The following is a 27,205-nucleotide window of genomic DNA, read 5'->3' as shown; positions in this document are numbered from 1 at the left end:
GTCTTAAAAAGAAGAAGCAGAAAAACAAAAAATGTAAAAACCATTCTTAGGGTTGCACCGAAATAGACCGTGGGCCAGATTTGTCCCATGGGCTGCAAGTTTGTCACCGTCTGTTGCAGATTGTTCCTTTCAAAGAAAAAAAAAAACAAAACATGCAACAACCATGATTTTATCCATTTTATTGTTGATAGGCATTTTGGTATACGGTTCTCACATTCGGGTTATTTTGGTTGTGCTTGCATTCCCTGCCCCTGCATGCAAACTCCTGGTTCCTTGCCTGTCCCTAAGACAAGGGCTTCTGGAATCATCCCCCAGGCACTACCTCCTGGACCAGTCCCAGTCCAGATGTGAGATGGGTGGACTCTTGAATGGGGAAACTGTGGTTGTGGTGGTGGGGGCGGGGGGGGGGGGGCAGAGCTTCCCACCCCGGGGCGCCCATAGTGTGCCCTGGGGGCTTCCTCTTGGCCCGGATGTGGGATGGGAGGGCCAGGGGGCCAAGACCCTGAGCCAATACAGGAAGCTCCACATCCAGAAGCCTTAAAGAGGGAGATGTGGTTGGGGCATAAAACCAGTGTCCAAGGTTTGGCTTGCTGAGTCCATCCAGAGGGTAAGTGACAGCTACTCTGCTCAGCCCAGAACCCCAGCCCCAGGGGCCCATGTCCCCCACAGGGACTCAGGATTCCAGAGCCCACTCGCTCTGTAGGCCTGACCCTCTCCATGAGAAGGGACTGACCCAGCTGGGGGTATCTTCATTCCCTCTTGCAGCACCTGCAGGATGAAGGCTCTTCCCCTCCTCCTCCCTGTCCTGGGGCTGCTGGCGTGTGGCAAGTCTCTGTGTCCAGTGGATGAGGCCATCCAAGAGAAGATCCAGGATGGCACCAGCTCCTTAAGTGAGGACCCTCGCTTCCAATGTCCGCCGGGGCCTCCGAGGCCCCCTAACCCCTGACATGCAGCAACCATCAAGCCAACCCCATCCAGAGCCCAACCCAACCCCAGCCCCCAACCAGCTCCACCTTTGGCAGAAGCTCCCAGTCCCCCTTCCTCTAAAACACCCAAGTCAAGACAGAACCTGGGAGTTGGTGGTGAGCTCCCCACCTCATGGCTGTCCACCAGAGCCTGGACCACCTGGGCCTTCCTCAGAAAAGTTTTCTGGCCCCCCCTGCCTAACTCCAAACCACAAGGGCCAGGGCCACGAGAAGGGGGGAGGGGTTGCTTTGTATCACGGCTTCCCGGGCTTCCCTCCTTCCTCCCTCCCGCAGTTCTGGAGACAATAAGGAACTTTGGCCTGAGCTGCCAGAGCGTCACCTCCAGGGGGGACCTGGCCACCTGCCCCGCAGGTGAGTACAGAAGTTCCTTTTCCAGGCTCCCACTTAGGTTCCCAATACCCAGTAACCCCTTCCCCTAAGTCCAGCCTCTATTTCTCGAGTCAACTTCCCCAGAGTCCTGGTCTGCAGCCCCAGCCTTCCCCCCGTCCCAGCTCCGGGACCGCATTTCCTTAGCACACTGGGGTCCAGGTCCCCAGCCCCCAGCCTCCCTGGCGCGCGCAATCCAACTCCCATTCCCGGGTGTAGGAGCTCACAGCTCCGCCCCCTCCCCCCGCCAAGACCTCCCGGCCCGTAGCCTCCCGCTCGGGGGCCAGACTCCCTCCGCTCCCGCCCGCAGGCTTCGCCGTCACCGCCTGCGCTTGTGGCTCCGCCTGCGGCTCCTGGGACGTGCGTGTCGAGACCACATGCCACTGCCAGTGCGCGGGCATGGACTGGACCGCGGCGCGCTGCTGCCGCTTGCAGGACACCGCCTGACGTCCCGGGAGCGCGGTGCGGGCTTGGGGGCGTGGCCAGGGGGCGTGGCCAGGCCTAGAGGGGCGGGGTCAGATCGCAGAGGGGGCGGGGCGAGGCATCGGGGGCGGGGCCGGCGAGGGGCGGGGCTGGAAATAAACACTGAGAACATAGAAAATGGTGAGGGTCTGGGCGCTCTCTCTTTTTTCTTTCTTTCTTTTTTTTTTTTTAATATTTTATTTATTTGGGGGAATCCCTGGTGGCTCAGCGGTTTAGCGCCGCCTGCAGGCCAGGGCGTGATCCTGGAGTCCCGGGATCGAGTCCCATGTCAGGCTCCCTGCATGGAGCCTGCTTCTCCCTCTGCCTGTGTCTCTCATGAGTAAATAAATAAAATCTTTTAAAAATATTTCTTCATGAGAGACAGAGGCAGAGACACAAGCAGAGGGAGAGGCCGGGTCCCTTTGGGGAGCCCGATGCAGGACTGGATCCTGGGACCCCAGGACCATGCTCTGAGCCAAAGGCAGATGCTCAACCACTGAGCCACCCAGGCCCCCCGCTGTCTGTATTTTATGGGGTGTGGGGGACTGAGCTGCCGTCTCCAAAAAGAGTGGGGCACATAGACGCTGGAGGGAGGGGTGATAGGGCAGAGGAGGGGGAGCCCTGACTTTCTTCGGCCCATCCCTCCCCTCCCATGCTGTACCCCCACCCCCACCTCCCTGAACAAGGCCTCAACTTCCTCTACGGACACACTCAGGGATCATGACCTCCTTCAGGAGGGGAAGTGAGTGTTACCTTTGAGTCCGCCTTGACGATCACCCTCGGTTGTCTCGCTTTCTGGGAAGTCGCTGGGTCATTCTGCCCCAGCCCCTACAATGAGGCTTCATTCAGGGTCTGGGTCTGGTTGGGACAGGGACAAGCCCCCCACACACACACTCCAGGGCTCCAAGCCCCCAGTAGCCCCAGGGTCAAGGTGGATCCCTGAGTCATCTCTCAGCCCAGAGCCCTGAGCCCCAACTTCATGGAGCAGCAGCCTGCAAGGCACAGGCAAAGCTGGGTGGTGGACAGGAAGCAATCTTCACAGGAGCCCGCTGAGAATTCTTACCTGAGGCCACGAACCACAAGTTCACGTTTTCACACGCGCAGCACAGTTTCGAATAGTTAGTTACAACCTGCAGTACACAGAGCCACGCCATCCTCCTGAACACTTGAATGTGAAAACGCAGGGCAGGGTACTTGTTTGCTCTTGGGTGTATTCTTGGCACTCAGGAGAGAGCATGCCACATAGTAGGCGCACAGGAAGTGTCTGTTAAATAAATAACCACATACACACGTGGGTACACCATCCAGGGGCACACACTGCATGTAGGCACACAGTGACACATGGCCATGTGCACACACAGTACACAACCCGGTTACTACGGCCACACAGAGACCCACCATGCCCACAGACACGTACATAGGCACAAGAAGACACCCCTGGTGCACACAGGCGTGGCCATGGCAAGAGGAACGTGGACACACAGACACAGAGTCTCTTGCTTCCAACATCAAGTCCCCATCTCAGCCTGGATGACATTGGTCCCAGTCTGAATTCTGATCTGGACGATGAGTCACCTGCAACCCCTACCTAGCTTCCTGGGGCACACAGATCCAGGTGATTCAGGGTCCAGTTCCCTAGGGATCCTAACCCAGGGGTCTTAAAATCTAGCCCTTGAGAGATGCAGACACAGATTTCAGGACACTCGGTGCCCAATCTTGAAAGGGACCCCAGAGTCAAATGTCCCAGTCTCCAGCAGCATACTGCATGGACTGGGATCCTCGTTTTCAGGGTGTTTTGGAGTCTCCCGGAGGGAGGGAGGCAGTGGCAGGTGGTGCCCAAGACTTTCTTCTGCCCATCCCTCCCCTCCCATGTTATGCTCCCACCTTTGCCCCCCGTGTGATGGCACGGCCCCGTCTCATCCTGGTAGCCATGAGCTGAGATCACAGACTCTCCTCTTGCCCCTGGAGCCTACCCAAACCCCAATTCAGAGATGTCCCTCCTAAATCCTCCCTCCTAACCCCATTGTGGCCATAGGGTGGGGGTGGGACCATCCAGATAGAACTGTGTTGAGGAAGGAGCCAAGAGGGTGAGTCTAGAACCTTGCCTGTCCCGGCCCCTCACTGATGTGGATGGGGTGAGGGGGTTGCACTCCTTTGTCCCCAGACCCTGATCTGAATGCCTCTTCATCTCCAAGTCCCACTCAATTGTCCCCCTGTGTTTGGACCCCAAGAAGGTCCTCTTCAGAGCCCTCAATTCCAGCAGTCAGTCTCCTGTTCCATAGTGCACACTCGGATAACAAGCCCCTTGGTAAGCCCCCATTCTCTCACTTGCCAACTGTTCAGCCCCCCTGAGGTAGCCAAGACTCTTCTAGTTGCAAGTGCCGCAAACCCCACCTCAAGCTAGCTTGAGCAAAAGTAAAAGGAAGTTTCTGGGGGCGCCTGGCTGGCTCAGTCGGTGAAGCATACAATTTTTGTTCTCAGAGTTGTGAGTTTGAGCCTCGTGTTCGGTGTAGAGATTACTTAAAAATAAAATCTTAAAAAAAAAAAAAAAAGGAAGTTTCTGGATATGTTACTGAGAGGCCCGGGGCTAAAGATTTATTTATTTATTTTAGAGAGAGAGGGTGTGGCAGAGAGAGAGGAAGAGAATCACAAGCAGGGCTTGTGCAGGGCTCAATCTCACGACCCTGAGCAAGGACCAGAGCTGAAAGCAAGAGTCAGATGCTTAACCAGCTGAACCACCCAAGTGCCCCGAGAGGCCCAGGGTTAGAACAACAGATTCAGGTATGGGTGGATCTAGGTCTCAGGTGATGACTCCTGGATCTGACTCTCTCTCAGGTCTGCTTTCCTCAGTGCTGGCTTCTCTCTCAGGTGGGGTCTCCCCCATCACAGCTCCAGCCTTACATCTTCTTGGTTTGAGGGGGGTGGGGAGAGAGGAAATGCCTTTTTATCCTGGGTAATGCCACAAAAGTCCCAGACTTGAATTTCATTGGCTGAATCTGGCTCATTTGCCCACCCCTGTGCCAAATCTTGGATTCTGATTGGCTGGGCCAAGATCATGGCCCACTCTAAACCAATCCCTGGTTTATGGTTAGCTGGGCTTGAGGCACATTTTCTTTCTTTCTTTCTTTCTCTTTCTTTCTTTCTTTCTTTCTTTCTTTCTTTCTTTCTTTCTTTTTTCTCTTTTTTCTTTCTTTCTTTCCCTTAAAAGATTTTATTTATTCAGTCTCCTCTTTTCAGGGACCCAGGACCCTCTGACCCTGGGGCATCCTCACCACCCCCCTCCCAGATCAAGAGGGTCTAAGGAGGCCAGAGGTCTCACGGAGGGCCAAGCAGAGAAGCCCATGGACCGAGAGACAGGAACCAGCATGGCCAGGAATGAGCAAAAGAGACACAGAGGCAGAGACATCGGCAAGCTCCCTGCAGGAAGCCCCATGCGGGACTCGATCCAAGGACTCTGGGATCACCATCTGAGCCAAAGGCAGACACTCAACCACTGAGCCATCCAGGGGCCCCCACACATTCTTTCTTAAAAGAAAATTGAGGGTGTTACCCCATGGCAAGGGCTGGTCAGGAAACCTCACAGAGCCCTCTCAGGACACTGCGATTGCTCTAGTTTCACAACTGCTATTTTGTCCAGAGGGCTGGATGGTCCTTGGTTTTAACTTCATCCGACCTACAGAAATGTGCAATTCCGCGCCCCACCCCCTGCACCTGTCCATCACAGGTAGAGCCAGCTGCCCATTGGTCCATCTTCTCTGTGACTGTTGCATCACGGTCCAATCTCTCAATTGCGGACTTCTAAGATCAGAGAGAGGAGCTGCCATCTGATCACTGTGAAATCAGTCAAGACAAGATTGGCAATAGTTTAGAAAACAGAGCATTGGGCACCTGGGTGGCTCAGTGATTGAGCGTCTGCCTTTGGCTCAGGAGGTGATCTCGGAATTCTGGGATCGAATCCCTCATCAGGCTCCCTGGAGGGAGCCTGCTTCTCCCTCTGCCTAGGTCTCTGCGTCTCTCTATCTATCATGAACAAATAAATAAAATCAGAAAGAAAGAAAGAAAGAAAGAAAGAAAGAAAGAAAGAAAGAGCTAAAACAGGGGATCCCTGGGTGGCTCAGCAGTTTAGCGCCTGCCTTTGGCCCAGGGCGCGATCCTAGAGTCGTGGGATGGAGTCCCACGTCCGGGCTCCGGCATGGAGCCTGCTTCTCCCGCCTCCTGTTGTGTCTCTGCCTCTCTCCCTCTCCCTCTCTCTCTATGTCTATCATGAATAAATAAATAAATAAATAAATCTTAAAAAAATAAATAAAAAATAAAAAGCTAAAACATACCGACTTCTCCCACATAGAAAGTGTTTTAATTATATTTTGCTTATTTTTTCCAAAGGAAGAGAACTGTAATCGTCTAGACCAGTGCTGTCCAGTATTGCAGCCATCAAACGCTTGAAATGTCCCTTAAGTGCAAATACACGTTTGATTTTGGAGATTTAGTACCAAAAATTTTTAAGTGTCATCTACATGCTGAAGTGATAACATTTTGAGTATATAATGTTAAATAAAATGCATCATTAAAATTAATTTAGCCTGTCTCTCTCTCTTTTTTTTTTTGTCTTTTTAATGTGGCTGCTAGAAATTTTTAAAGATGTGGTCTACATATACTTCTATCAGAAGGCACTCTGCTAAACTTAACGAATTTCCTACCAACGTCTCAGTTTTAGCTCCAGTTTTCAAGGTCACAGACACAGAGAGAGCTCTAAGACACCTAGACAGAGTGCAGACATGCAAACGCCTGACTCTGGATATTTCTCTGGGGTAAACACATGTAGAAGGCTGCCAACGAGCAAGACACGGGAACATGTGAGCAGGTGTGTAACGGTTCTCGGGAGTGGCTGTGAGTGTGGTTAGGTGAGCAGGCAAGCAGATGAGAGTGAGCATTTCCAAGTGTTTCCCCGTCTGGGGCCCCGGGGAGAGGGGACACCATGTCCAGGGTTAGGGCAAGGTGTGGGTCTGGCCTCAGTCCCAGATGTGGGTGGACCCCTTGCCTCACATCCGTTCCTTTCCCCCACGAGGCTTTAGGGAAGTAGAACCTCTTGGAGTGGAGCTGAGGGACGGGACTGGGGCAGAGAGCGGGGGAGGAAGATGTGGGAGGCCTGGAAATCCTGCCTCCAAGCCCAGATACCCCAAACCTAAAAGGTGAGACTCCCAGGTGTCACAGGTTCTCTCCTGAGAGGGGAAGAGGACAAGGTTCATTTGGGTAGACACATACACAGCTTCCTTTAAAGTTCTTGGCCATCCTTGAAGATTTTAAAAATTTATTTATATTGAGTATAACTGACTTATAACATTGTGTAAGTTCGGGATGTACAGGTGTTCATCTGATGCACTTGCAAATTGCAACATGATGACCGCCATAGCATTAGCTAACACTTCTATTGCTCGTTCCTGGCCATGCTGGTTCCTGTCTCTGGGTCCATGGGCTTCTCTGCTTGGCCCTCAGTGAGACCTCTGGCCTCCTAAGACCCTCTTGATCTGGGAAGGGGGTGGTGAGGATGCCCCAGGGTCGGAGGGTCCTGGGTCCCTGAAAAGAGGAGGCTGACCTCTCCTCCCCCTTCCCCCAACCCAGAGATTTCCTCATCTGCCATGACACCTTCCGGTGGGTGGGGATGTGTGTGGGTAAACTGGCCCACTGGGAACCATGGAGTCTGAGGAAATCTACACGAATCAGAAGGTCGAGATGCAGGCAGCAGCCTTCAAAGACAAGAAACAGAGGGTCCCAGCTGATAAGGAAGGTTAGGTACCCCGGGGTGATGGGGGTGGGGGTCGGGGGGGCGAGATTGGGATGGGAGAGGTAAGGGGCTGAAAGTGGGGTCACAGGGCTCCTACCCCAAAATATATGTGTGCATGTGTATCCCCCAAACGCTCCCACACACCCTCTCCACCTAACCAAGCAGCAGATCTTATTTTCCCCATTCCTTATCTTTTATCCCCAGAAATCTGTTGTGTGCAGGGGTTCAGTGAGCCAGGATCTCTGAGCGCCCTTCGCACCCCCACCCCTGCCCCAGAGCTCCAGGCAGGTTTCCACTCTCACTGACCCCCCCACAGGTGCAGATAACCCTGACTATGAGAATATCACCTTGGCCTTCAGAAACCAGGAGCAGCCAAAGGGCAGCCATTTAGCACCCAAGAATCAGAGCAAGCAGCCATCTGCCAGGACACATCACACGGCCTTGGGAGGGGCCCACGGTAGGGCATCATGGGAACAAGGATCACCACGTGGAGGCCGGGGTCAGTGGTGTGGGGCTTGGTGGCACGTGTGTTACAGCCGGGGGCAGGGGGCAGGTGGTTAACTTCGCAGGTGGTGATGATGATGGTGGTGGTGGTGTTGGTGGAAGTGTTGGTGAAGGTTTGGGTGATGGTGATGGTGAGGAGGTGACCATGTAGTAGATCACGAAGGAACCACCTAGACAGAGCCGATGACGGTGCTGGTGAGACCTGTTGCTGGGGACAATGCTGACAACCTTAGGCACCGATGTTAGTGGGTGTTGGTGACAGCTACTGCCGACGTTGTGAGTGCTGGGAAAGGGTATGGTAAGGGTGGGGGTGATGATGACAGCATTAGGGACAGCTGCTGGTGGCTCTGGCTAGGGTGCATGTGAGTGGTCACTGTGGCTACAGGATTGGGAAGAGGGGGTGCAGGCGACAGAGCTTCTGAAGGTGTTAGAGTCAGTGGTGATGGCCTGAGTGGTGGTGTTGGGCCCTGGAGGTCACCTGTCCTGCCTCTACCCCAGTCCCAACCCTGTCTAGGCTGCCCTCAGACTCTGGCCAGCTCCCCCGTTGTCTGCACAGAGTCATCATGAGCCTGTACATGCTCCTCGCCCTGTCCTGCATCATTCTCTTAGTCTTGGTCCTCATGAAGAGTGAGTAAGGTTTTGTTGTTGTTGTTGTTGTTGTTGTTTTGTTTTTCCGTGGGGGCCTGGGGCCGTGTGGAGGGTTCCTCAGGAGGTGGGAAGGCCCAGTGTTTCCACCCTGGTTCCCTTCTCCCTCGTTCCTCTCCCTTCCCCCACCCTTGTTCTCAGGACTGCAGAAACAGGGGTTCCTCAAGGGTTTTTCTGCCTCCCCCACCCCTCCTCCTGAACAGATCTGGAGATGTCCCAGGAGTTGCTGGCCCTGAAAAGGGAGCTCTGGAATGGTGAGGGCCGGGACCTGGGGGAGGCCCAAGGGGGTCGGGGTGGGGGTAAGGAGATCAGCCGTGATACAGCTACGCCCACTGCATGCCCCAGTCTCCGTCTCGGTGCAAGAGTGCCAGGAGCAGCAGAATCAGGGCTGGAGCACCGTCCGGCAGCTCCTCGTGGAGGCCAAGCGTGACATTTCCATGGTCGGGAGAAATGCCCAGTTTGCGAGCGAGAAGGTGAAGACGCTGCAAGCAGGTGCCTTTGCTGACCTTCGCTGGGTGGGATTGGTCTCGTGTTGGGTGCTAGGAATTGGGGGAGGGGACTTTAGGGGGTCCCACTCCCCATCCCCCAGTGCGGGAGGGTTTAGAGGCATGATGGATGTCACCTTCTGAGTCAGTCCCATTTAAACGCTGCTGGGAACGCCAAGTACACGGGCTCTGCAGCACCCCAGGGTAGAAGTCGGGCAGGGAGGGGGCTTCCGATAAAGGTGGGGGTCTTGTGTGAGACCCCACCCCAGCTTTCTCCTGTCCTCCTGCCCCCAGACATAAGCCATATCAAGAATAAGTTACAGGAAATCTCCAAGATGCCGGAGAAGCCAAAGCCATGTAAGTTGGGGCTGGGGACGGGGATGAGGGAGCCACAGATTCGGCCCCAGTTTCTCTCCTGGGGGCAGGAGTGGCCTGACCTGGGTCTCCATCCCACGCAGAGACCTCAATATATGCGAAGACATCGAAGCCCTGGCTGCAGCTTGGCGGACGGGGCTGCACCTCCCAGTGAAGATGGCCACGTGTGTGCACCACGGTGTGTTGTGAGCCTAAGGCGTGACACAGTGGGTGGCTGTGTCCGCAGGGACCGCGAAAGTGTGTCAGTGTGTTGTTGGCAGCACGTGTAGCACCATGAACACGTGTGACTGCCCTGTGGTATGTTGTGTGTAAATGTGTCACGGCAGAGCCGTGGGGGGGGCACCCCACGTGTCACTGTAATTGTGGGTGCCCTGTCACTACCTGTGTTGGTGTGAACAGGTGTCTGCCAACGAGCGACTGAGGATGTCACGGAGGGGGTTCAGAGCATGTACACATGTATGTCCATTTGTTCCTGCGCTCACGTTGTGTGATTTGTGAAGATAAAGGCCGATGGAAAAGAATGTGGCTTTCGGGTCTCGAACTGGGAGCATCTGGGGGCTTTGGGGGCCTGGCGGGGGAGGGCCCGGCAAATGTTGGGGCGTGGGGAAAGCCACACAGTGAGCACGTGGACATGATCCCAGGAACCCTGGGGGACGAGGGCGTGCAGGATGAATGCCGCCAGGGGGTCCCTGTGTGTCCCCGGACGCGCACCCAGCCAGTCACCGAGTCTCCATGCGACGTGTGCCCAGGCGGGTTTGGGGCCGGAGGTGCACAATGTCTCCCCGCGTGTCGGCGCCCAAGCATGTGCCCACGGGCGGAGCTGTGTTCCCGAGTGTCTGTGCCTCTGAGCGTGTATCCACGAGCGCCCTAAGCCCCCGGCTCACGGATGTAGGTCCCTCCCGAGGGCATGTGCCCACGGGCAAGCGCGTGTCCCCAAGACAAGTGAACGCGCGCACGCGGGCATGCCTGGGTCCCTAAGAGAAGCCGCGCCCGAGGAGAGACACCTGTCTCTAGGAGGAGAACGTGTCCCGGCGTGGTGCGCCCCTAGGACAAGCAGACACAGGCCCGGGCACACCGGGGCCGCGGAGACAGACACGGGGGCCCATCGTCAAGCGCGTGCCCCCAGCAGGTGGCCCCCCGCTCGGGCGCCCCGGACACGCGCGCCCCCAGGCGGCCGCTTCTGGAATCTCCGCCAGCGCGCGCGCCCCGCCCACGGGCCCGGCCGGCCGCCGCGCCTGCGCACTCAGGGCGGTTTACGGCGCCGTAAAGCAGCTCGGCCGAACCGACGGCCGCAGAGTCCCGGTGAGCCCCCGCCCGCCCGCGCCCCCCGCCCGCGCCCCGCCTCGTCCGCTCCGGGGCCGCCCCGCCCCCGCCTCCCGCGGGCCTGGGGATCCCGGGTCCGTCCCCTTCGGCCCTCGCCAGGGGTCCTTGAGGAGGGCGGGCCCCTCCCGGGCCCCTCCCGGCCTCCGCTGCCTGGCCGCCCTCGCAGCCCGGGGAGGGGCTCAGCACCGCCCCCTGCGTCTCGCGCTGGGCGCTCCCGGTGTAGACGGCCGCGTCCGGGGCGCGTCTTGGAGCCCCCCGCCCCGGTGTGCCCTCCCTCTCGTGGACCGCGTTGGGGGCAGCCGCAGTAGCCCCAGACCTTTCCGGCCGCTTCCTGCGTCATGGGGACGGGGATCCCGCTCCTCCCGCCCCCCGTGACAGCGGCTTCACGCACCAGCGGGCAGAGGTTGCGGGGCGGGGGGTGTCTCAGCGCCCTCGGGGTCCCGCCCGGCACGCGCAGCGTCTCAGCCCCCCTGCACCCCCAGGGCTTCTCCCGCGGCCCCTTGCGGGTCTCTAACCCCACCCTCCACGGGCTGGGTGCCCTGGGACGGCAGGCTCGAGCGCCCCCTCCTGGTGCCCCCGCGCCCCGGGGCGCGCCGGCCGCCTCTGCACGCAGGTGGGCGGGTCCCAGCGCCTTCTGAGCCCCCCATCCCCCCCAGGCTTCCTTACGAACGAAAGCCCGTCCACGTCTTCAAGGAGGCGAGCTTCGTGCGTGCCAGAGGGGCGCTGTCAGAGCCCTTTCCTCCTGGTTTGTCCCCCAAGCCCAAGCCCTCCGGGCTGTTGGCCTTCACCTGCGGGAAGTCCGCGGGGGCAGCTGGAGGCTTGCGCGGGGAGAGTGCCTGAGACTTCTCACGGCCCCCCCCCTCGTGCCCTAGGTCTGATGCCTCCTCCCCCATGCACTAGTTCTCGTTGCTCCCACAGGTGGCAGAGGGGGCGCGAGGGTGCTTTTCACGTAGGTGCAACCACCTGGAACCCTAAGGTTGGATGGCTTCCAGTCCCCCCCCTTCTGATCTCCCTCTTGGGGCCCCCCTCTTCCCTCCAGCCCAAGCCCCCTCCTCGCCAAGGGTGTGAACTTACTAATTTCCCCATTTTACTTCCCTGGAAGAGGCGTGTTTTATGTACTGGTAGATGCCCCCTCTCCTTCCCCTTTCTTTTTTTATGTGGAGGTCGGCCACGGAGCACGGAACAAAGGGTGTGGGGGGGCAGTGCTCCTTCGTGTCCCCCCCCCCCTCCCCCCCGCCCCACGACACATGTCTCCTTGTGTCCCAGCAGGCCGGCGGAAGCATGGAGGCGCGCTTCACGCGCGGGAAGTCGGCGCTGCTGGAGCGCGCGCTGGTGCGGCCCCGCACCGAGGTGAGCCTGAGCGCCTTCGCGCTGCTTTTCTCCGAGCTGGTGCAGCATTGCCAGAGCCGGGTCTTCTCCGTGGCCGAGCTGCAGGCGCGCCTGGCCGCCCTGGGCCGCCAGGTGGGCGCCCGCGTTCTGGATGCGCTGGTGGCCCGCGAAAAGGGTGCTCGGCGGGAGACCAAGGTGCTGGGTGCTCTGCTGTTCGTCAAGGGCGCCGTGTGGAAGGCGCTCTTCGGCAAGGAGGCGGACAAGCTGGAGCAGGCCAACGATGACGCGCGCACCTTCTACATCATCGAGCGGGAGCCCCTCATCAACGCCTACATCTCTGTGCCCAAGGAGAACAGCACGCTCAACTGTGCCAGCTTCACGGCGGGCATCGTGGAGGCGGTGCTCACGCACAGCGGCTTTCCAGCCAAGGTCACGGCACACTGGCACAAGGGCACCACGCTCATGATCAAGTTTGAGGAGGCCGTCATAGCCCGGGACCGAGCCCTGGAGGGCCGCTGACCTTGTGGGAGATAAAGAATGCAGAGAGCCCCCTTCCCACATGTGTCTTGTGTCTTGTGTGTGTGTGTGGAGGGGGGCGGGCTCACAGATCCATTCATGGCCTTGACCCAGGTGCCTGCCTCAGGCTGGTGAGGGAGGCCAGGATCCAAGCATGTTTATAATACCTCCGAGAGGTGGGGGTGGGCTGGGTCCCACCAGCCCCGGCTTACAGATGGGGCTGGGGGAGGCCAGGGGCACTGTGGGGATAAGTCTGCAGAAGGAGAATGCTGATCCGCTCTGGAATCACAATTGGAGGCCAGGCTGGAGAGGTGGGGATGGGGGTGGAGGGATCAGACTAAGTAAGAGACTCCTTTAGACCAGAGGCTGGCACACTTTTTCAGTAAAGGGCCAGATAGTGACTAGTTTATGCCTGGCAGTCTCTGTCCAGCTACTTTGCGGTGTAGACTGCAGTAGGTCAAGGATTGGGTGTGGCTGTGTGACTAGAAACCGGGCAGAGGGTGGTCGCTGACCCCTGTTCTAGACGCTTGCTGCTCAAAGTGTGGTCCAGGACTGGCAGCATCAGCATCTCCTGCGAGCTTGTCAAAACGCGGACCCTCAGGCCCACCCCAGGCCTGCCAACCGAGAGTCTGCATTCTAGCAAGATGCCCGGGGGATTCCTGTGTATCTTATTTTGAGAATGTCCTAACAGGGGTGGCTGGACACCAACACCCCCCCCCCCCCCCAAGTTTCAGATTCTGCAGAAGATCTGGGCAGACTGAAGATTTGCATTTCTAACAAGTTCCCAGGAACTGCTGATGCTCCTGGGGCCACACTGGGGGAACTATGCCTCTAGAGACCTGGGGAAATGGGTGGGCTCATTTCAGAATCATCTGGTGTCTGAAGTTAATACTGATGCCATGTGAGCACATTTGTGTTACTTGTTTGTGATTTTATTTTATTTTATTTTTAAAGATTTTATTTTTAAGTAATCTCTGCTCCACCGGCGAGGGGGGTGGACACGGGGGTGGGGTGGGGTGGGGAGGGCTCAGGAACAAAACTCACAACCCTGGGCAGCCCTGGTGGTGCAGCGGTTTAGCGCCTCCTTCAGCCCAGGGCATGATCCTGGAGACCCAGGATCGAGTCCCACATCAGGCTCCCTGCATGGAGCCTACTTTTCCCTCTGCCTGTGTCTCTGCCTCTCTCTCTCTCTCTGTGTCTCTATGAATAAATAAAAAATAAAAAATCTTTAAAAAAAAACAAACTCACAACCCTGATCAGGATCAAGAGTCAGGCAGGCATGCTCTACCGACCGAGCCAGCCAGGTGCTCTTTGTGTGTTTCTTGTTTAAAAAGTAAAATTTGACACTTAAGGCCACCCTTCTTCTCCCTTTGGCCCACCACCCCCTCTGTATTCCTGATCACTCCTCCTCCCCAGAGTAAATCCTGCCAGACTTTTTGAAGGGAGATTTTTTTTTTTAAGATTTGTTTATTTATTTATTTATGATAGAAAGAGGCAGGGACACAGGAGGAGGGAGAAGCAGGCTCCATGCTGGGAGCCGGACGTGGGACTCAATCCCGGGACTCCAGGATCGCGCCTCAGGCCAAAGGCAGGCGCTAAACCACTGAGCCACCCAGGGATCCCTTTGAAGGGAGATTTGTTCAAATTTCCTTCCTCTCCTCTCGGACTTGAACAAACCTGGTATGAAAGAGAATTTCAGGTCCCCTCATGATTTATGGAGTTTATAAAGGGGTGGGGTGGATGCAACCTTTCCGATGCTTTGTGATGCATTGTGAGGCGGCAAGATGTGGGGAGACCTGGGAGGTTTCAGTTATTCCGGCGAGGGGCGAGGGGTGGGGTAGGCTTCTGCACATAGCAAAGAAGATGAGCGTCAACAGCATAAATAGAACTGTCGAGAGCACCTACCATGTGTAGCACAGGAGATGGTCATGGGCAGGAAATAGCTGTTGGTTGGGGGAGGGAGGGGCCCCGAGGGAGCTGGGGGAAGGGGTGATCAGGGTGGCAGTTCGAATTGGGTGAGGGGGCAGTGTCTAGGAGGCCAGCCAGGATTTGAGATTTGGAGTCTGGGAGGGCAGGGATGGAAGCAGCAGCCCTGGAGGAGTGAGCCGGGGTGTGTGGGGCCCAAGAAGCCAGATTGAGCAGGAACTGTAGGAATCTTGGGGTTTAGCAGCCTGAGGTGTCCTCAGAGACCCTGGAGAGCGGCTTCTGGGGCCTGCTGGGTGGGGGTCAGGGGGCTGGTGGCAGGCAGGAATGGCCCAGCCAGCTCCATCCTGAGGCCTGGCAGTGAAGGACGCCAGAGAGGAAGAGATGGGTGGGTCCCCAGGGAGGCGAGCTGGAGAGCTTGGAAGCCGGGAGAGGGCCCGGGGTCTGTTTCTCCCTGCTGAGGGTGGTTAGGGACCTGTGGATAAATGAGGTGTGGAACAGCGATGGGACCAGGTGGGGGGTGGGGGGTTGTGGCTCTGACCGGCTGCTTGGGGCCACAAATGGCGTGTCTGCTGAAGCCCCAGAGGGGTGGGCGGGGTGGGGTGGGGTGAGGAAGAGGAACCCAGCACCAGCCCTGTGAAACAGGCGGGCACGAGGCCTCCCCTCACTTAACAGAGCACGAAGCGGGTTCTGGGAGAAGAGGTCATTTGCTCGTGGACACGTGTTCATTTTTTGGCAGCTCTTTATTGAACACCTACTATGTGTCAGGCGCTGGCGTCCCAGAACAAAACAGAAGCTCCCTCCTCGAGGCTCACATTCAAGCCCCAGGGGGACGGAACACACAGGGTGGTGGATGACACATTTTCTCAGAAGGGGAAGAGTTCAAGGCGATCAAGTAGAGCAGGATAAAAGGGATCTGGAGTCGGTGCCGTTTTAAACGAGACGGGGGAGGAGCCCAGGATAGCCCTCACTGAGGAGCGAGTGGGGGGAGGGACACGTGCAAAGGCCCTGGGGCAGGAGCAAGCCTCCATGTGGAAGGGCCAGAGAGGAGGCTGGGGCTGGCGGAGGAGAGAGCGGAGGTGAAGCTGGGGAGACAAGGCAAGTCGCAGGGGATCTGCCATTGCAAAGCTCCCTATGAGACTTTAGGTTTGTTTTTGTTTTCCCCTCAGAGGCAGAAGGAAACTTCTGGAAGGTGTGGGGCGGTGAAGAAGGAGACTGAGGCAGGCTGGGATGGGGGCTACCCCAAAGCGGTTGCCGGAGGTGGTGGGAAGTGGGCAGATTGTGCACAAGCCTTTCCCTGAGGATTCGGAGGGGGCAGGGAGGGAAACAGGCGCTGCTTGTGACCCCAATGTGGTCTGGGTGGCAGGGTGGGGCCGGGAGTCCCCTTTAGAGAGCTCAGGGAGACAGTTATACTCTGGCCCGGAGTTCAGGGTGGGGGGTCTGGAGGAGGCACAAACGGGGTGAGCAGGGGGTAGACAACAGGGGACGTAGGACTAGCCCTGCCCCCGCCCCTCCCTGGCCGCAGGACTCCTAGGTGCCACTGCGGCGCCCTCCCCAGCCCCTGGCCTGGCGCGTGACTCCCGGGTTCCGCGCGGTCCAGTGTGGGCCCCTCCTCGTGGATTCCCCTCCAGGGGGCCTGAGTATCACGAGCACATCTCTGGTTCCTTCTGCTTTTGCCAGGAATTGGGGTGGCCTGCGATATTCCTGGGGGTCTAAGGGTGTTCTCTGCTGCATCGGACCCCAGAGTCTTCCTCTCCAGCCCTGTCTAGTAAATGCTTCTTGAAAGAAAGTGGCGGGGGGGGGGGCGCTGGATAAAGGTAGTGAGGTACAAATACCACTTCAGTTGTTCTGGAAACTCAGAGGTGGCCTCAGGCACCAGGTTCTGGAGCTCCCAGCTCCCATATCTGGAGACCAGAGCCAGCGAGGCCCCTGAGAGGGGCCCATCCTCGCCCCATTTTATCGACATGGGCTGGCTGGGGAGCCTGGCTGGGGGGTAGGACCCCGGGGCTGCATCTGGGGAGGCCGGGGCTGGGGTGGGGGTGTAGTCGACTCCTGACTCCAGCAGAAGGTGGGTGGGCCTGACCCAGGAGTCTGAGGCATCCGCCACTGCTCCCCGGAAAGTTCTGAGGTGGGTACTCCGAGCACTTGAAGGCAGGGACGCGGTGACAGCCAGCCGGGCTGGGCTGAGGAGCAAGGGACAGGCCCTCTGGGGATTGGCAGGAGCTGGGGGTGTGTCAACAGCCCTTCTCCCATTTGGGCGCGAGGAAGTGTTGCCCGGACCTTAGCCCCAAATGGTGGAGGGTCCTCAGAGCCCTGCGGGGGGGGGGGGGGGGGGCTGGCTGTACCTGGGGAGCGACGGAGGCGGTGCACCTGGCAGGGCGGGCAGGGGACGGGGGCCAGGGGACTGTCGGGGTGTGTGTCTCGGAGCACATCCCCGCGAACCCCGGGGTGCCGAGGCGGCCGGTGGGCAGTCAGCACGTGGCCAGCCGGTCACACACCCAGCCGTCCAGCGAGCTGCCGCAGAAGGCGTCATTCCACTGCCCCGAGCCCTGCATCATCACGCAGTCCTCGCCCTGGCCCCCATTGTTGGGCTCCCCGGGCCGCCAGTTGCTGGAGCAGAAGGCTTCAGGTCAGGGGACGGAGTAGGGGGAAGGAGCCCCACTGCCTTCGGCCTAGACGGCTGGGCCCTCCCACCTCATCCCTGGATCCCCATCCTGGATCCCCATCCCAACTCCCCGCGTCCCCTCGCCCCCACCTGGCTCTGCCCTCGAAGCCCACCATTGCAGAGAGGCACCCCCTCCCCCTACACCCCCCCTCCTCACCTATAGTTCAGGGGGTTCTCGTCCATCCAGATAAACTCCCCCTCTCTGTCCAGGTCCCGGAGGCCAATCCAGGTGCCCTTCTTGTTGGCATACCTGGCCAGGAAGTCCTGGGGAGCAGGACGGGACTGGAAGGGCTGGGGGGAGCTGTGCCCAGGGCCCTCCCACCATGCAGGAGGTCCAGCTGGGGATCCACAGCCGCCCCCCCCCCCCGCCCGCGGGCCCCGCCCTCTGCGGCAGGGCCCAGGCGCACCTGCTCCTCTTGGCTGTGGATGCTGGCCAGCCGCCCTTGCAGCTTGCTGCAGGCAAACCGGGCCTGGATCCACCTCTTGGGCTCCTCGCCGAAGTAGTAGCACTTCCGCTGGAAGCTGAGCCACTTCTCAGGCGTGGGGGTGTAGTCGACTCCTGACTCCAGCAGAAGGTGGGTGGGCCCTGACCCAGGAGTCTGAGGCATCCGCCACTGCTCCCCGGAAAGTTCTGAGGTGGGTACTCCGAGCACTTGAAGGCAGGGACGCGGTGACAGCCAGCCACCGGGCTGGGCTGAGGAGCAAGGGACAGGCCCTCTGGGGATTGGCAGGAGCTGGGGGTGTGTCAACAGCCCTTCTCCCATTTGGGCGCGAGGAAGTGTTGCCCGGACCTTAGCCCCAAATGGTGGAGGGTCCTCAGAGCCCTGCGGGGGGGGGGGGGGGGCTGGCTGTACCTGGGGAGCGACGGAGGCGGTGCACCTGGCAGGGCGGGCAGGGGACTGTCGGGGTGTGTGTCTCGGAGCACATCCCCGCGAACCCCGGGGTGCCGAGGCGGCCGGTGGGCAGTCAGCACGTGGCCAGCCGGTCACACACCCAGCCGTCCAGCGAGCTGCCGCAGAAGGCGTCATTCCACTGCCCCGAGCCCTGCATCATCACGCAGTCCTCGCCCTGGCCCCCATTGTTGGGCTCCCCGGGCCGCCAGTTGCTGGAGCAGAAGGCTTCAGGTCAGGGGACGGAGTAGGGGGAAGGAGCCCCACTGCCTTCGGCCTAGACGGCTGGGCCCTCCCACCTCATCCCTGGATCCCCATCCTGGATCCCCATCCCAACTCCCCGCGTCCCCTCGCCCCCACCTGGCTCTGCCCTCGAAGCCCACCAAAGCCACCATTGCAGAGAGGCACCCCCTCCCCCTACACCCCCCCTCCTCACCTATAGTTCAGGGGGTTCTCGTCCATCCAGATAAACTCCCCCTCTCTGTCCAGGTCCCGGAGGCCAATCCAGGTGCCCTTCTTGTTGGCATACCTGGCCAGGAAGTCCTGGGGAGCAGGACGGGACTGGAAGGGCTGGGGGGAGCTGTGCCCGGGGCCCTCCCACCATGCAGGAGGTCCAGCTGGGGATCCACAGCCGCCCCCCCCCCCCGCCCGCGGGCCCCGCCCTCTGCGGCAGGGCCCAGGCGCACCTGCTCCTCTTGGCTGTGGATGCTGGCCAGCCGCCCTTGCAGCTTGCTGCAGGCAAACCGGGCCTGGATCCACCTCTTGGGCTCCTCGCCGAAGTAGTAGCACTTCCGCTGGAAGCTGAGCCACTTCTCAGGGCACGTGCACCGTGGCGGGCGCTGTGGCTGGTGCCGTGGCTGGGACCGTGGTGGACACTGTGGCTGGCACCGTGGTTGGCGCTGTGGTTGGGACCGTGGTGGACACTGTGGCTGGCGCCGTGGTTGGCGCCGTGGTTGGCACTGTGGTTGGCGCCGTGGCTGGGACCGTGGTGGACACTGTGGCTGGCGCCGTGGTTGGCGCCGTGGCTGGCACTGTGGTTGGCGCCGTGGCTGGGACCGTGGTGGACACTGTGGCTGGCGCCGTGGTTGGCGCCGTGGCTGGCACTGTGGTTGGCGCCGTGGCTGGGACCATGGTGGACACTGTGGCTGGCGCCGTGGTTGGCGCCGTGGCTGGCACTGTGGTTGGCACCACGGGTATGGTAGACAGAACAGGTGGCAGCGTCTCTCCTGGAGTCACCCTTGGGGTCCGGGCTGAAAGCACACCCACCCAGAGCCAAACGAGGTCTTGCAGGCTGCCTCCCGCCCCGGAGCTCTGGCGCTGATGTGCAGGGACAGCCCCGTGGCAGGAGCGCCTCAACGGCTGTCACCATTGCCACAAACACCCCCACCAGACCGGAGCGTCTGCCGCTGCCACCGTCATCCTAAATACCTCTTGGCCGGCAGCACTTCAGCCCCTGCCAAGCTCCATCCTCACAAAGAAGCCAGCAGCGCAACAGTCACCATCGGCATCCCCGTGTCACCAGCTCCGTGGCCGGTGGCACCTCAACCACCAGTTGTGGTTTGGCATCACCGCAGATGCCTTCACGGTCAGAAGCACCTCAACCGCCAACACCGTGGCGATGAACGCCACGACCGTCAGCGACACGACCACAGGGATCCCGGATTGCCAGCAACCGGTCCTCACTGCCGCCGCCACCACGGCCAGCAGCACCTTCACCAACACCGCGCCAGCCACGGCCTCATCACTGTGCCGACTCGCTGAGGCCGAGATGGCCAGCGCCACCTGCCCCGTGTATGGTCCCCACCAACAGCTCCCGTAACAGCCCCAGTCACCGTTGCTATGATTTTGTCTAGTTGAAGGGATTGATCAGGGGAGGTTGTGGAGGGGGGTTCCTGGAGGGCTAGGTCCTCCTGGCCTCGACATAGGGCCACCTTGGTCTGCGTCTCCTCTTGCCCCCACCCTGAGAAACTCTCCGGCACGGTCGCCACCACCCAACGCTCCTAGGTGGGAGGTTAAACCCACTGTTACTAGCTTGACTCACTCTTGATTTAAAATAGATTTTCTAAAAAAAAGAAAAAATAAAATAAATAAAATAAAATAGATTTTCTTGGGGCACCTGGGTGGCTCAGTGGTTGAGCAGCTGCCTTTGGCTCAGGGCGTGGTCCTGGGGCCCTGGGATCGAGCCCCACATCGGGCTCCCTGCAGGGAGCCTGCTTCTCCCTCTGCCTATGTCTCTGCCCCTCTCTCTCTCTGAGTCTCTCATGGATAAATAAATAAAATCTAAAAAAATTTTTTTTTCTTGGAATGATGTGCAGAGAGGGCTCCAGAGCTTCAGTGGAAGTTTTTAAGGGGCCAGGGGTCCATAACCCCTGTGAGACACAGAATTGGATGTGCTTCTCACACATGAGCCAGTGACTAGTATGTGGCCCTGGGCTCTGGGGCGGGGGCATTAAAACAGGCAGAGAGTATCTCTGGGCACTTGAAGAAAATTCTGATGGGGTGCCTGGGTGGTCCAGTCGGTTAGGTGTCCGACTCCTGATTTCTGCTTGGGTCAGATCTCAGGGTCGTGAGATCGAGCCCCGCGTCAGGCTCTGCACTCAGCGTGGAGTCTGCTTGTCCCTCTCCCTCTGCTCCTCCTCCCCCTCTTGCTCTCTCCCAAAGAAAGAAGGAAATTAAATCTTTGGGGAGAAAAGAAAACTTTGAGGAAGGTGCCCTGGCTGGGTGTGGCGTAGTCAATCGAGACACAGCCCTGGAGCTGGGCTCAGACCCCAGGCCACCCCAGGGACCGGAGGGGAATTGGAAGGTCATCCGTCGCGGTGAATGTGGTCCCGACGCCTCCCCGGAGGGACCGCTGCCAGGCTTCTCGCTGGGATTCCCACAGCCACACAGGGTCCCAGGGGACTGCTCTCCATCACACCACGCACAGAGCCTTCCTCTTCTCTTTGCCAGTTGGGGCAGCTGGGACTTCCCAGAAGTAGAAAACCCGAGATCAAGGGTGGGGGTGAGTGTGGGGAGGACTTCAGGGCAGTAAGACTCAGGTTCCTATCCCAGTTTCAGGGCACACTGATTAAATGTCTGCTCTTCCTGCAGCCTCGGGGGCCACCCTCCCTGACCCCCCTGGCCGCCAGCATCACCCCATCGCTGCAGAGGTCACCCCCCCGCCCGGCTGAGTCAGATAGTCCTCCGGGAGGACTGCGGCTGATGGCATCATACTGATGACTCCGCCGAGCCATGATGGGCAGAGGAGAGCCAGAGGCAAAGAGAACCCAGAGCTGGTAAAACACGGGAATGTTTTTACCTGGAGGAGGAAAAAAGTGTTGGAGCCGCCCCGGACCCCCCGCCCCCCTGCTCCAGGTCCCTGGAGGGAAGCAGCTGGCCTCAGAGAGAAACTCTTGTGTGTCCCCCACGGACCCTGCCACACACACATAAGCATACACCCATCCACAATGTCACGTGTGCACACCCCATCACATTCAAATATGCATCACCTCACACCTGTGTGGTCACACGCGCGAACCAACACACCATGGGCACAGACTCACCGTTGGACGCGTGCAGCTCCATCCACAGCTTCTCCACCTCCTCCTGGAGTCTTTCCAGTGAATGCAAGGCTGTGCTTCTCTCGTTCAAGCCTTGGGTGATTGGGTGGGGGACAGTGGTCGGAGAATTGCGGCACCCCCCCTCCCTCCCCACAGCCCCATTCCCTCCCAAGACTCACTCTGGGACTTGAGGTTGCTCAGGTCCGAACGAAGTGCATCCAGGTTCTGGGAGAGCTCGGAGTCTGATGAGGGGGGGCGGGTGCTGGGGTCAGGGTTGGGAGTCCGGGAGCCCGGGCCTCAGCCTCGTGGTCCATCCCAGCTCCGGGGGGCTCCAGGACCCCCATCCCACCCCAACCTCTCACCCTGAGCTTTCATTCTCTTCTGTTCAGCTTGGATTTCCTTCATGTCCTGTGACACCTGGGCAGCTGTTTGCAGGGGAGGGGGCTCAGTGGCAAGCAAGTCCCCAGGGTCCTCTCCAGTCTCCCATCCCCCCCAGCCCTTCCCCCTCCCCACCCCTCCTTTGGCAGTTCACGGGTGGTCCAGACAAGTTAATCCAGGTTTCCCCACCCCCACCCCTCTCCTCCCAGACCCAAGCGGACATCGCTCACCCTGGGATTTCTGGGCCATCTGGTCACCGTTGTGTCTTTCCAAGTCCTTGGAAACCCGAGAGACTGCAGTGACAGGAGAGAAGACAGGGCCTCAGGAGCCAGGAAGGCAGGTTCCTGAATCCCTCCTGCTCCCCGCTGCCCCCTCCCCAGGGCAGGCCCCCCCCCCCACAGACACAGTGCCTGAAGCCTTTCGTTTTTCATTTTTGGGGCAAAAGTACTCAGGAAAATGCAGACAAGAATAGAAGGAACACGTGCACACACCCCAAACCCCCCCACCCGCTGCTGCCAACCCCAGAATGAAACGTAAAAGCAGCAGCAGGCATTTCTTGAAAGCTGGTGGGATGATGTGGGTCTAGGCGCTTCACAAGTCTTAGTTGGTTTCTGCCCCAGAACCCCGAAATGATGCCCATTTTGCAGCTGAGGGAACCGAGGCCTGGAGCAGTTCCAGAGCATTCCCTCAGGCACTTCTCAGAGTCCACTTGCCCCCCAGAGTCCCTGGGTTTCACCCCAGGCTGACCCTAGTTCCCGGTGGAGCCCAGCCCTTCTCGCACGTCCCACAGGGGTCAGAAGTAGAAGCAGGACAAGAGCCCCCCACGACCCCCGGCCCCTTCTTACCGTTCTGGGCGGCGGCGACCTCCAGCTGTTTCAGATTCTGTACAGTGTCCCTGTCTGAGGAGGAGAGGAGAGAAGCCAGGTTTCCAGGTACCCCAGGGCGCCCCGCCACCCACAGCTCACCTGTCAGCTGGGGATGGATGCCTTGGAGGTGTGGAAAGGGTGGGAGACAGGGGTGCTGGATGGGGTGGGGAGGACAGGCTTGGGGGGGGACCGGTGGGGACGAGGTGGGAGATGTGATGGGACAGTTGGACTCCAAGGGGTGTGGGGGGCTCCCCAGGGTCTGAAAGTGGGCTCTTGGGAGGGGACACAGGAGGGAGGCCGCACGGGGCCGGGGGCGTCCTCACGCCAGAAGAGGAGCAGGGTCAGCAGCCCGGCCCACAGCATGACAGTCGCCAGCCCCAGCAGCGCCAGCTGCACCCCGGGCCTACAGCACCGCCGTCTTCTGGAAAACTTTGGGAACTCTGCTGGGTCTGCGGGGAGTGCCAAGGGGTGCAGGGCTTGAGACTGGGCTTGGCCGTGCCCGTCCCCCCAGCACCCGGAGCCCCTAAGTCCTGGGAGCCTGTCCAGGGCCCACACCCAGGCAGCGGGCCTCAGTGGACCCCAGCGTCCTCTGCACCCCTTCCCTGAAGGCTGCTCCATCACACCCACCAGTGAGCACCCCAACCCTGGCTCTGCCCATCCCCGCATCCCCACATCTGCTCCTCCACCCCGTCCAGCCCCATGTGGTCAGCAAGCCCGACCTGGGGCCGGGCCAGTGTCCAGAAAGGCAGGTCCAGGGCAGGAGCCGAGACCCTCCCTCCTCCTCCTCATCAGATGGCTGCCCACCCCCCCCCCCCAGCTCTCACCTGTGACCCTCTTCCCATTTTTGGGTTCGGTTACCCCCGTGCACACCCATGCTAGATCTCCAGCCTCATGCCCTGAAAGCTGGGTCGTCCCTCCCCTTGGACCACTGGCCGTCACCCTGGACCCCTTCCCCAAACACAGGACCCCGGGGTTCAGTTCTTCTTGCAGCCTTTTCTCTGGATGTCACACCCCCTGGGGCCTCACCCCAATGCCTGGGTCCCCCAAGACTCTACCTTGTTGCCCCACCGTGGGTCCGGGCCCCCTCCCCTCACCCTGGCTGGGAGGATCCACCATGCTGAATTCCACTTGTTCTCAGTCCCCGTTCTACTTGGCTTCCAATTCTATTGGGCTCCCAGCACCCCAGCTGAAGCCGTTTTCTTGTTGGAGGGCGTTGAGTCAGGGAAGGGAGGGGCCTGCGGCTTCCTTCTCCTGCCTGGCTCCGTGCCCAGAAGGCCAGTCAGGGCTCACCTCCCTTTGGCCCTTGGCTGGGCCTTCTTCCCAGAGAAAGGCCCAGGAGCCCCTCTCCTCCCCCGGGTGGAAGGTAGGGGGTCAGGCACTTGGTTTTGCCAGTGCCAGCTCCAGAGAGTGCTCTCACCTGAGTATGAATGTTCCTCCATGTCAACTGTGCTTGGATTCCCCCAGTGACGGGCTGCTCACCACCTCCGCTCAACAGGTATAGCTCTGGCCGGGATCTGGGTTCTAATGAGCACGAAGGCTAGATGTCAGGCTCTGGTTGCCGGCCCAGGACAGCATCTGGGACCTGAGGAGCTCAGAGACCATTGCTGATTTTGTTTAGTCCATGGCCAGGAGTCAATGTTGCATTTAAATGGCTCGGTGGGGATCCCTGGGTGGCACAGCGGTTTGGCGCCTGCCTTTGGCCCAGGGCGCGATCCTGGAGACCCAGGATCGAATCCCACGTCGGGCTCCCGGTGCATGGAGCCTGCTTCTCCCTCTGTCTGTGACTCTACCTCTCTTTCTCTCTGTGACTATCGTAAATAAATAAAAATAAATAAATAAATAAAAATAAATGGCTCGGTGGTTGAACGTCCGCCTTGGGCTCAGGGCGTGATCCCGGGGTCCCGGGATCAAGTCTCACATCGGGCTCCCCCACAGGGAGCCTGCTTCTCCCTCTGCCTGTGTCTCTGCCTCTCTCTCTGCGTCTCTCATAAATAAATAAATAAATAAATAAATAAATAAAATCTTAAAAAAAAATAAATGAGAGATGCTGCTGGTATGGGGAGGGTCACTAGCCTGAGACCAGAGGTGGGCGCCCCAGAGCCTGTTACACACAAGGTACCCAGCAGGTGCTCAAGAAGTGTGGCAAGTGATTCAACCTCAAACCCAATTTCCTCATCCATAAAATGCCATCATTAATAATACCTATGCCGAAGGGTGGTGATGTGCTCCTCCTGGAGGTGTAAAGTGCTGTGAACAAGGCCTGGCACGTAGCACCGGACATAGAGAATCCGCCTGTCACTATTGCTGCCTGTGCAACCTTGGCCTGGGGCCCAACCTTCCTGAGCCTCAGTGTCCCCTCAATAAAAAGAGAGTGATGATCACACCCAACTCAGGAGATCGTGGTAGGATCAGATGAGATGATGACGTATGTGAGGCTTTCAGCGAGGTGCACACAGCTGCACGCACACAGTGGGTCCTCAGATCCTGAGCCTTTAGCAGGCACCTGCTGTGTGCCGGGTCCTGCTGGGAGGTGCAGAACCTCCGCCACCAGACCTCAGCTTCCTCCTCTGTCATTGTGCCCAACGCATCTGTAGCGTCTCTTGACTTTGGGGCTCCCGGGAGGCTCAGTCGATTGAGCGTCCAACTCTTGGTTTTGGCTCAGGTCACGATGTCAGGGTCGTGAGATGGAGCCCCGAGTTGGGCTCTGGGCTCAGCGGGGAGTCTGCTTGGGATTCTCTCCCTCTTCCTCGGCCCGTCCCCCCAGCTGGTGTGCTCCCACCACCCACCCTCTCAAATAAATAAATAAATAAATAAATAAATAAATAAATAAATAAATCTTTTAAAAAGTCTCTTGACTTTGAGGACTGTGCCAAAGGCTATGGGTCTGGAGGTCAAATGAGCCTGGGGGTTACGGGCTGCCTCTCCTGCTGTATGACGATGGGCAAGTTGCTTCCCCTCTCTGAGCCTCGGGGAAGTGAAGACATGCGGAGGCAGGCTCTGATTAATGGCAGCTCAGACTGGGTCTTTCGCCATCGTGGAAGAGGCCAGAGGTGTCACCATCCTGCAGCCTAACCTGCCTGAACCCAAGCTGGACAGACGTGGAGCTGAGTCCTGGCTTCTCCCCGAACCAGCAACTAAGTTTGCTCATCTGTCAACTAGGGGTGTCGGTGCCAACTCCACTGGATGAAGAACAGTGTGGCGTGCGAGGGCCTGGCGCACAGGTGTTCAGTTAACCTACTGGTGGGGTGCTGGGGAAACTGAGGCACCGAGAAAATCATCTGCCCATGTCACACAGTGGTAGGTCTGGGGCTTGAAGCCAGGACGTGTGACATCGGAGCCTGTTTGCTCAACCACCTCGGGGTATGACCTCCTGGTCGGTGTCTGCCGGCAGGTGCCAGGGCGGCAGGGTCCTGACGCCAGGCCGTCTTTCTAACACTAGAGCACCCACCCCTGCTTATGGCCTTCTGTGGCCCTCCACGGCCCCCCAAGATCAGCCCCCAGTGCGCCCGCCCAGCTCCTCTGTCCTTCACACTCATGCCAGGCGCTGGCTTCAACTTCCTCAACGGGGACCCTGCACATCCGGTGACCCCGACCATGCTGCCCACTGCCCACCCCTCACGCAGAACTCCTGCTCATCCCTCAAGACTCAACCCGGAGCTTGCCTCTTCCAGGGAGCCCTCCCTGTCCACTTCCCAGCGCTTGACCCAACACACACACGCGTGGACGCACGCGCGCTGAGGGTCATCTGTGTGCACACACGTTCCCACATAGACACGCAGCCACACACTCACACATCACGCCTACCACGCACTCACATGAGTTGCGAGCGTGTCGCCGGCCCGGAGGGGCTGACCCAAGAGGCTGGCGGGGCCGCAGGCCGTGGTGAGCCGCTTAACCTGAAGACACGGTTTCTTCTGAAAGCGGACCCACCCACGGCTTCTATTTTCACAGGCCTAATTATGGGCTCACCACCTGGTTAACCACGTCACACGCATGGCCTCCGCTGGTGCTCCCCACAGCCCGGTAAAGTCCGGACTATTAATATCTCTCTCCATTGCTCAGGTGAGCAAACGGAGGTTTGGAGTTGCCTCCCCCCCACATCCCCGGAGCGCTGCGGGAAGTGAGTGGTAGAGGGGGGGACTAAACCAAGGGGACTAAATCATCATGCCAC

At 59.2% G+C, this 27,205-nt stretch overlaps 5 protein-coding genes across 7 annotated transcripts; 3 read left to right on the top strand and 2 right to left on the bottom strand.

The window, feature by feature from the left end:
* The first annotated feature begins 479 nt into the window (after positions 1-479).
* On the top strand, positions 480-1,911 carry RETN (resistin). The gene is made up of 4 exons (XM_041763582.1): positions 480-607; positions 766-890; positions 1,260-1,337; positions 1,663-1,911. The coding sequence occupies exons 2-4, from the start codon at positions 776-778 to the stop codon at positions 1,797-1,799; spliced, it is 330 nt and encodes a 109-aa protein (XP_041619516.1). The 5' UTR covers positions 480-607; positions 766-775; the 3' UTR covers positions 1,800-1,911.
* A 5,028-nt stretch (positions 1,912-6,939) lies between these two features.
* Positions 6,940-10,426, top strand: MCEMP1 (mast cell expressed membrane protein 1). Its single transcript, XM_041763765.1, has 8 exons — positions 6,940-7,003; positions 7,434-7,599; positions 7,913-8,053; positions 8,599-8,727; positions 8,949-8,999; positions 9,091-9,237; positions 9,525-9,587; positions 9,689-10,426. Coding segments are annotated over exons 2-8 (627 nt in total). The 5' UTR covers positions 6,940-7,003; positions 7,434-7,505; the 3' UTR covers positions 9,691-10,426.
* Positions 10,427-10,836: 410 nt separating this feature from the next.
* Positions 10,837-12,811, top strand: TRAPPC5 (trafficking protein particle complex subunit 5). Of its 3 annotated transcripts, none has more exons than XM_041760336.1 (2): positions 10,837-10,907; positions 12,198-12,811. In XM_041760336.1, exon 2 carries the CDS (start codon positions 12,210-12,212, stop codon positions 12,774-12,776), a length of 567 nt encoding a protein of 188 aa, XP_041616270.1. In that variant the 5' UTR covers positions 10,837-10,907; positions 12,198-12,209; the 3' UTR covers positions 12,777-12,811. The 3 variants fall into 3 exon arrangements, with proteins under 3 accessions (XP_041616270.1, XP_041616272.1, XP_041616271.1); XM_041760338.1 differs by having other exon boundaries at positions 10,873-10,907; positions 12,195-12,811; XM_041760337.1 differs by lacking the exon at positions 10,837-10,907 and adding an exon at positions 11,847-11,904.
* Positions 12,812-17,103: 4,292 nt separating this feature from the next.
* On the bottom strand, positions 17,104-18,288 carry LOC121494686 (low affinity immunoglobulin epsilon Fc receptor-like). Its single transcript, XM_041761384.1, has 4 exons — positions 18,216-18,288; positions 17,769-17,920; positions 17,519-17,625; positions 17,104-17,306 (listed from the first exon to the last, which is right to left on the bottom strand). Exons 1-4 carry the CDS (start codon positions 18,286-18,288, stop codon positions 17,168-17,170), a joined length of 471 nt encoding a protein of 156 aa, XP_041617318.1. The 3' UTR covers positions 17,104-17,167.
* On the bottom strand, positions 18,063-24,166 carry FCER2 (Fc fragment of IgE receptor II). Its single transcript, XM_041763591.1, has 10 exons — positions 24,090-24,166; positions 23,358-23,483; positions 23,014-23,067; positions 22,399-22,461; positions 22,153-22,215; positions 21,970-22,032; positions 21,786-21,883; positions 18,938-19,090; positions 18,688-18,794; positions 18,063-18,466 (listed from the first exon to the last, which is right to left on the bottom strand). Exons 1-10 carry the CDS (start codon positions 24,148-24,150, stop codon positions 18,328-18,330), a joined length of 927 nt encoding a protein of 308 aa, XP_041619525.1. The 5' UTR covers positions 24,151-24,166; the 3' UTR covers positions 18,063-18,327.
* Positions 24,167-27,205: the final 3,039 nt, after the last annotated feature.

Source organism: Vulpes lagopus, chromosome 7, assembly GCF_018345385.1.
Source record: "Vulpes lagopus strain Blue_001 chromosome 7, ASM1834538v1, whole genome shotgun sequence".
In the NCBI taxonomy this organism is placed as follows: domain Eukaryota; kingdom Metazoa; phylum Chordata; class Mammalia; order Carnivora; family Canidae; genus Vulpes; species Vulpes lagopus.
This window is presented reverse-complemented; position numbering and strand designations above follow the sequence as displayed.

Excerpts from the sequence above, each read along its gene's own strand:
- FCER2 (XM_041763591.1), bottom strand. The coding sequence starts at position 24,150 with ATGGTGGATCCTCCCAGCCAGGGTGAGGGGAGGGGGCCCGGACCCACG. Across the intron at positions 23,068-23,357 it reads GACCCTGCTCCTCTTCTGGC|ACAGGGACACTGTACAGAAT; the intron begins GTGAGGACGCCC and ends TCTCCTCCTCAG. Across the intron at positions 18,467-18,687 it reads GAGAACCCCCTGAACTATAG|CAACTGGCGGCCCGGGGAGC; the intron begins GTGAGGAGGGGG and ends CTTCTGCTCCAG.
- TRAPPC5 (XM_041760336.1), top strand. The coding sequence starts at position 12,210 with ATGGAGGCGCGCTTCACGCGCGGGAAGTCGGCGCTGCTGGAGCGCGCG.
- MCEMP1 (XM_041763765.1), top strand. The coding sequence starts at position 7,506 with ATGGAGTCTGAGGAAATCTACACGAATCAGAAGGTCGAGATGCAGGCA. Across the intron at positions 7,600-7,912 it reads GGTCCCAGCTGATAAGGAAG|GTGCAGATAACCCTGACTAT; the intron begins GTTAGGTACCCC and ends ACCCCCCCACAG. Across the intron at positions 9,000-9,090 it reads GAAAAGGGAGCTCTGGAATG|TCTCCGTCTCGGTGCAAGAG; the intron begins GTGAGGGCCGGG and ends TGCATGCCCCAG.
- RETN (XM_041763582.1), top strand. The coding sequence starts at position 776 with ATGAAGGCTCTTCCCCTCCTCCTCCCTGTCCTGGGGCTGCTGGCGTGT. Across the intron at positions 891-1,259 it reads GGATGGCACCAGCTCCTTAA|TTCTGGAGACAATAAGGAAC; the intron begins GTGAGGACCCTC and ends TCCCTCCCGCAG. Across the intron at positions 1,338-1,662 it reads CCTGGCCACCTGCCCCGCAG|GCTTCGCCGTCACCGCCTGC; the intron begins GTGAGTACAGAA and ends TCCCGCCCGCAG.
- LOC121494686 (XM_041761384.1), bottom strand. The coding sequence starts at position 18,288 with ATGTGCTCCGAGACACACACCCCGACAGTCCCCTGCCCGCCCTGCCAG. Across the intron at positions 17,921-18,215 it reads CCGCCTCCGTCGCTCCCCAG|GAGTCGACTACACCCCCACG; the intron begins GTACAGCCAGCC and ends TGCTGGAGTCAG. Across the intron at positions 17,307-17,518 it reads GAGAACCCCCTGAACTATAG|CAACTGGCGGCCCGGGGAGC; the intron begins GTGAGGAGGGGG and ends CTTCTGCTCCAG.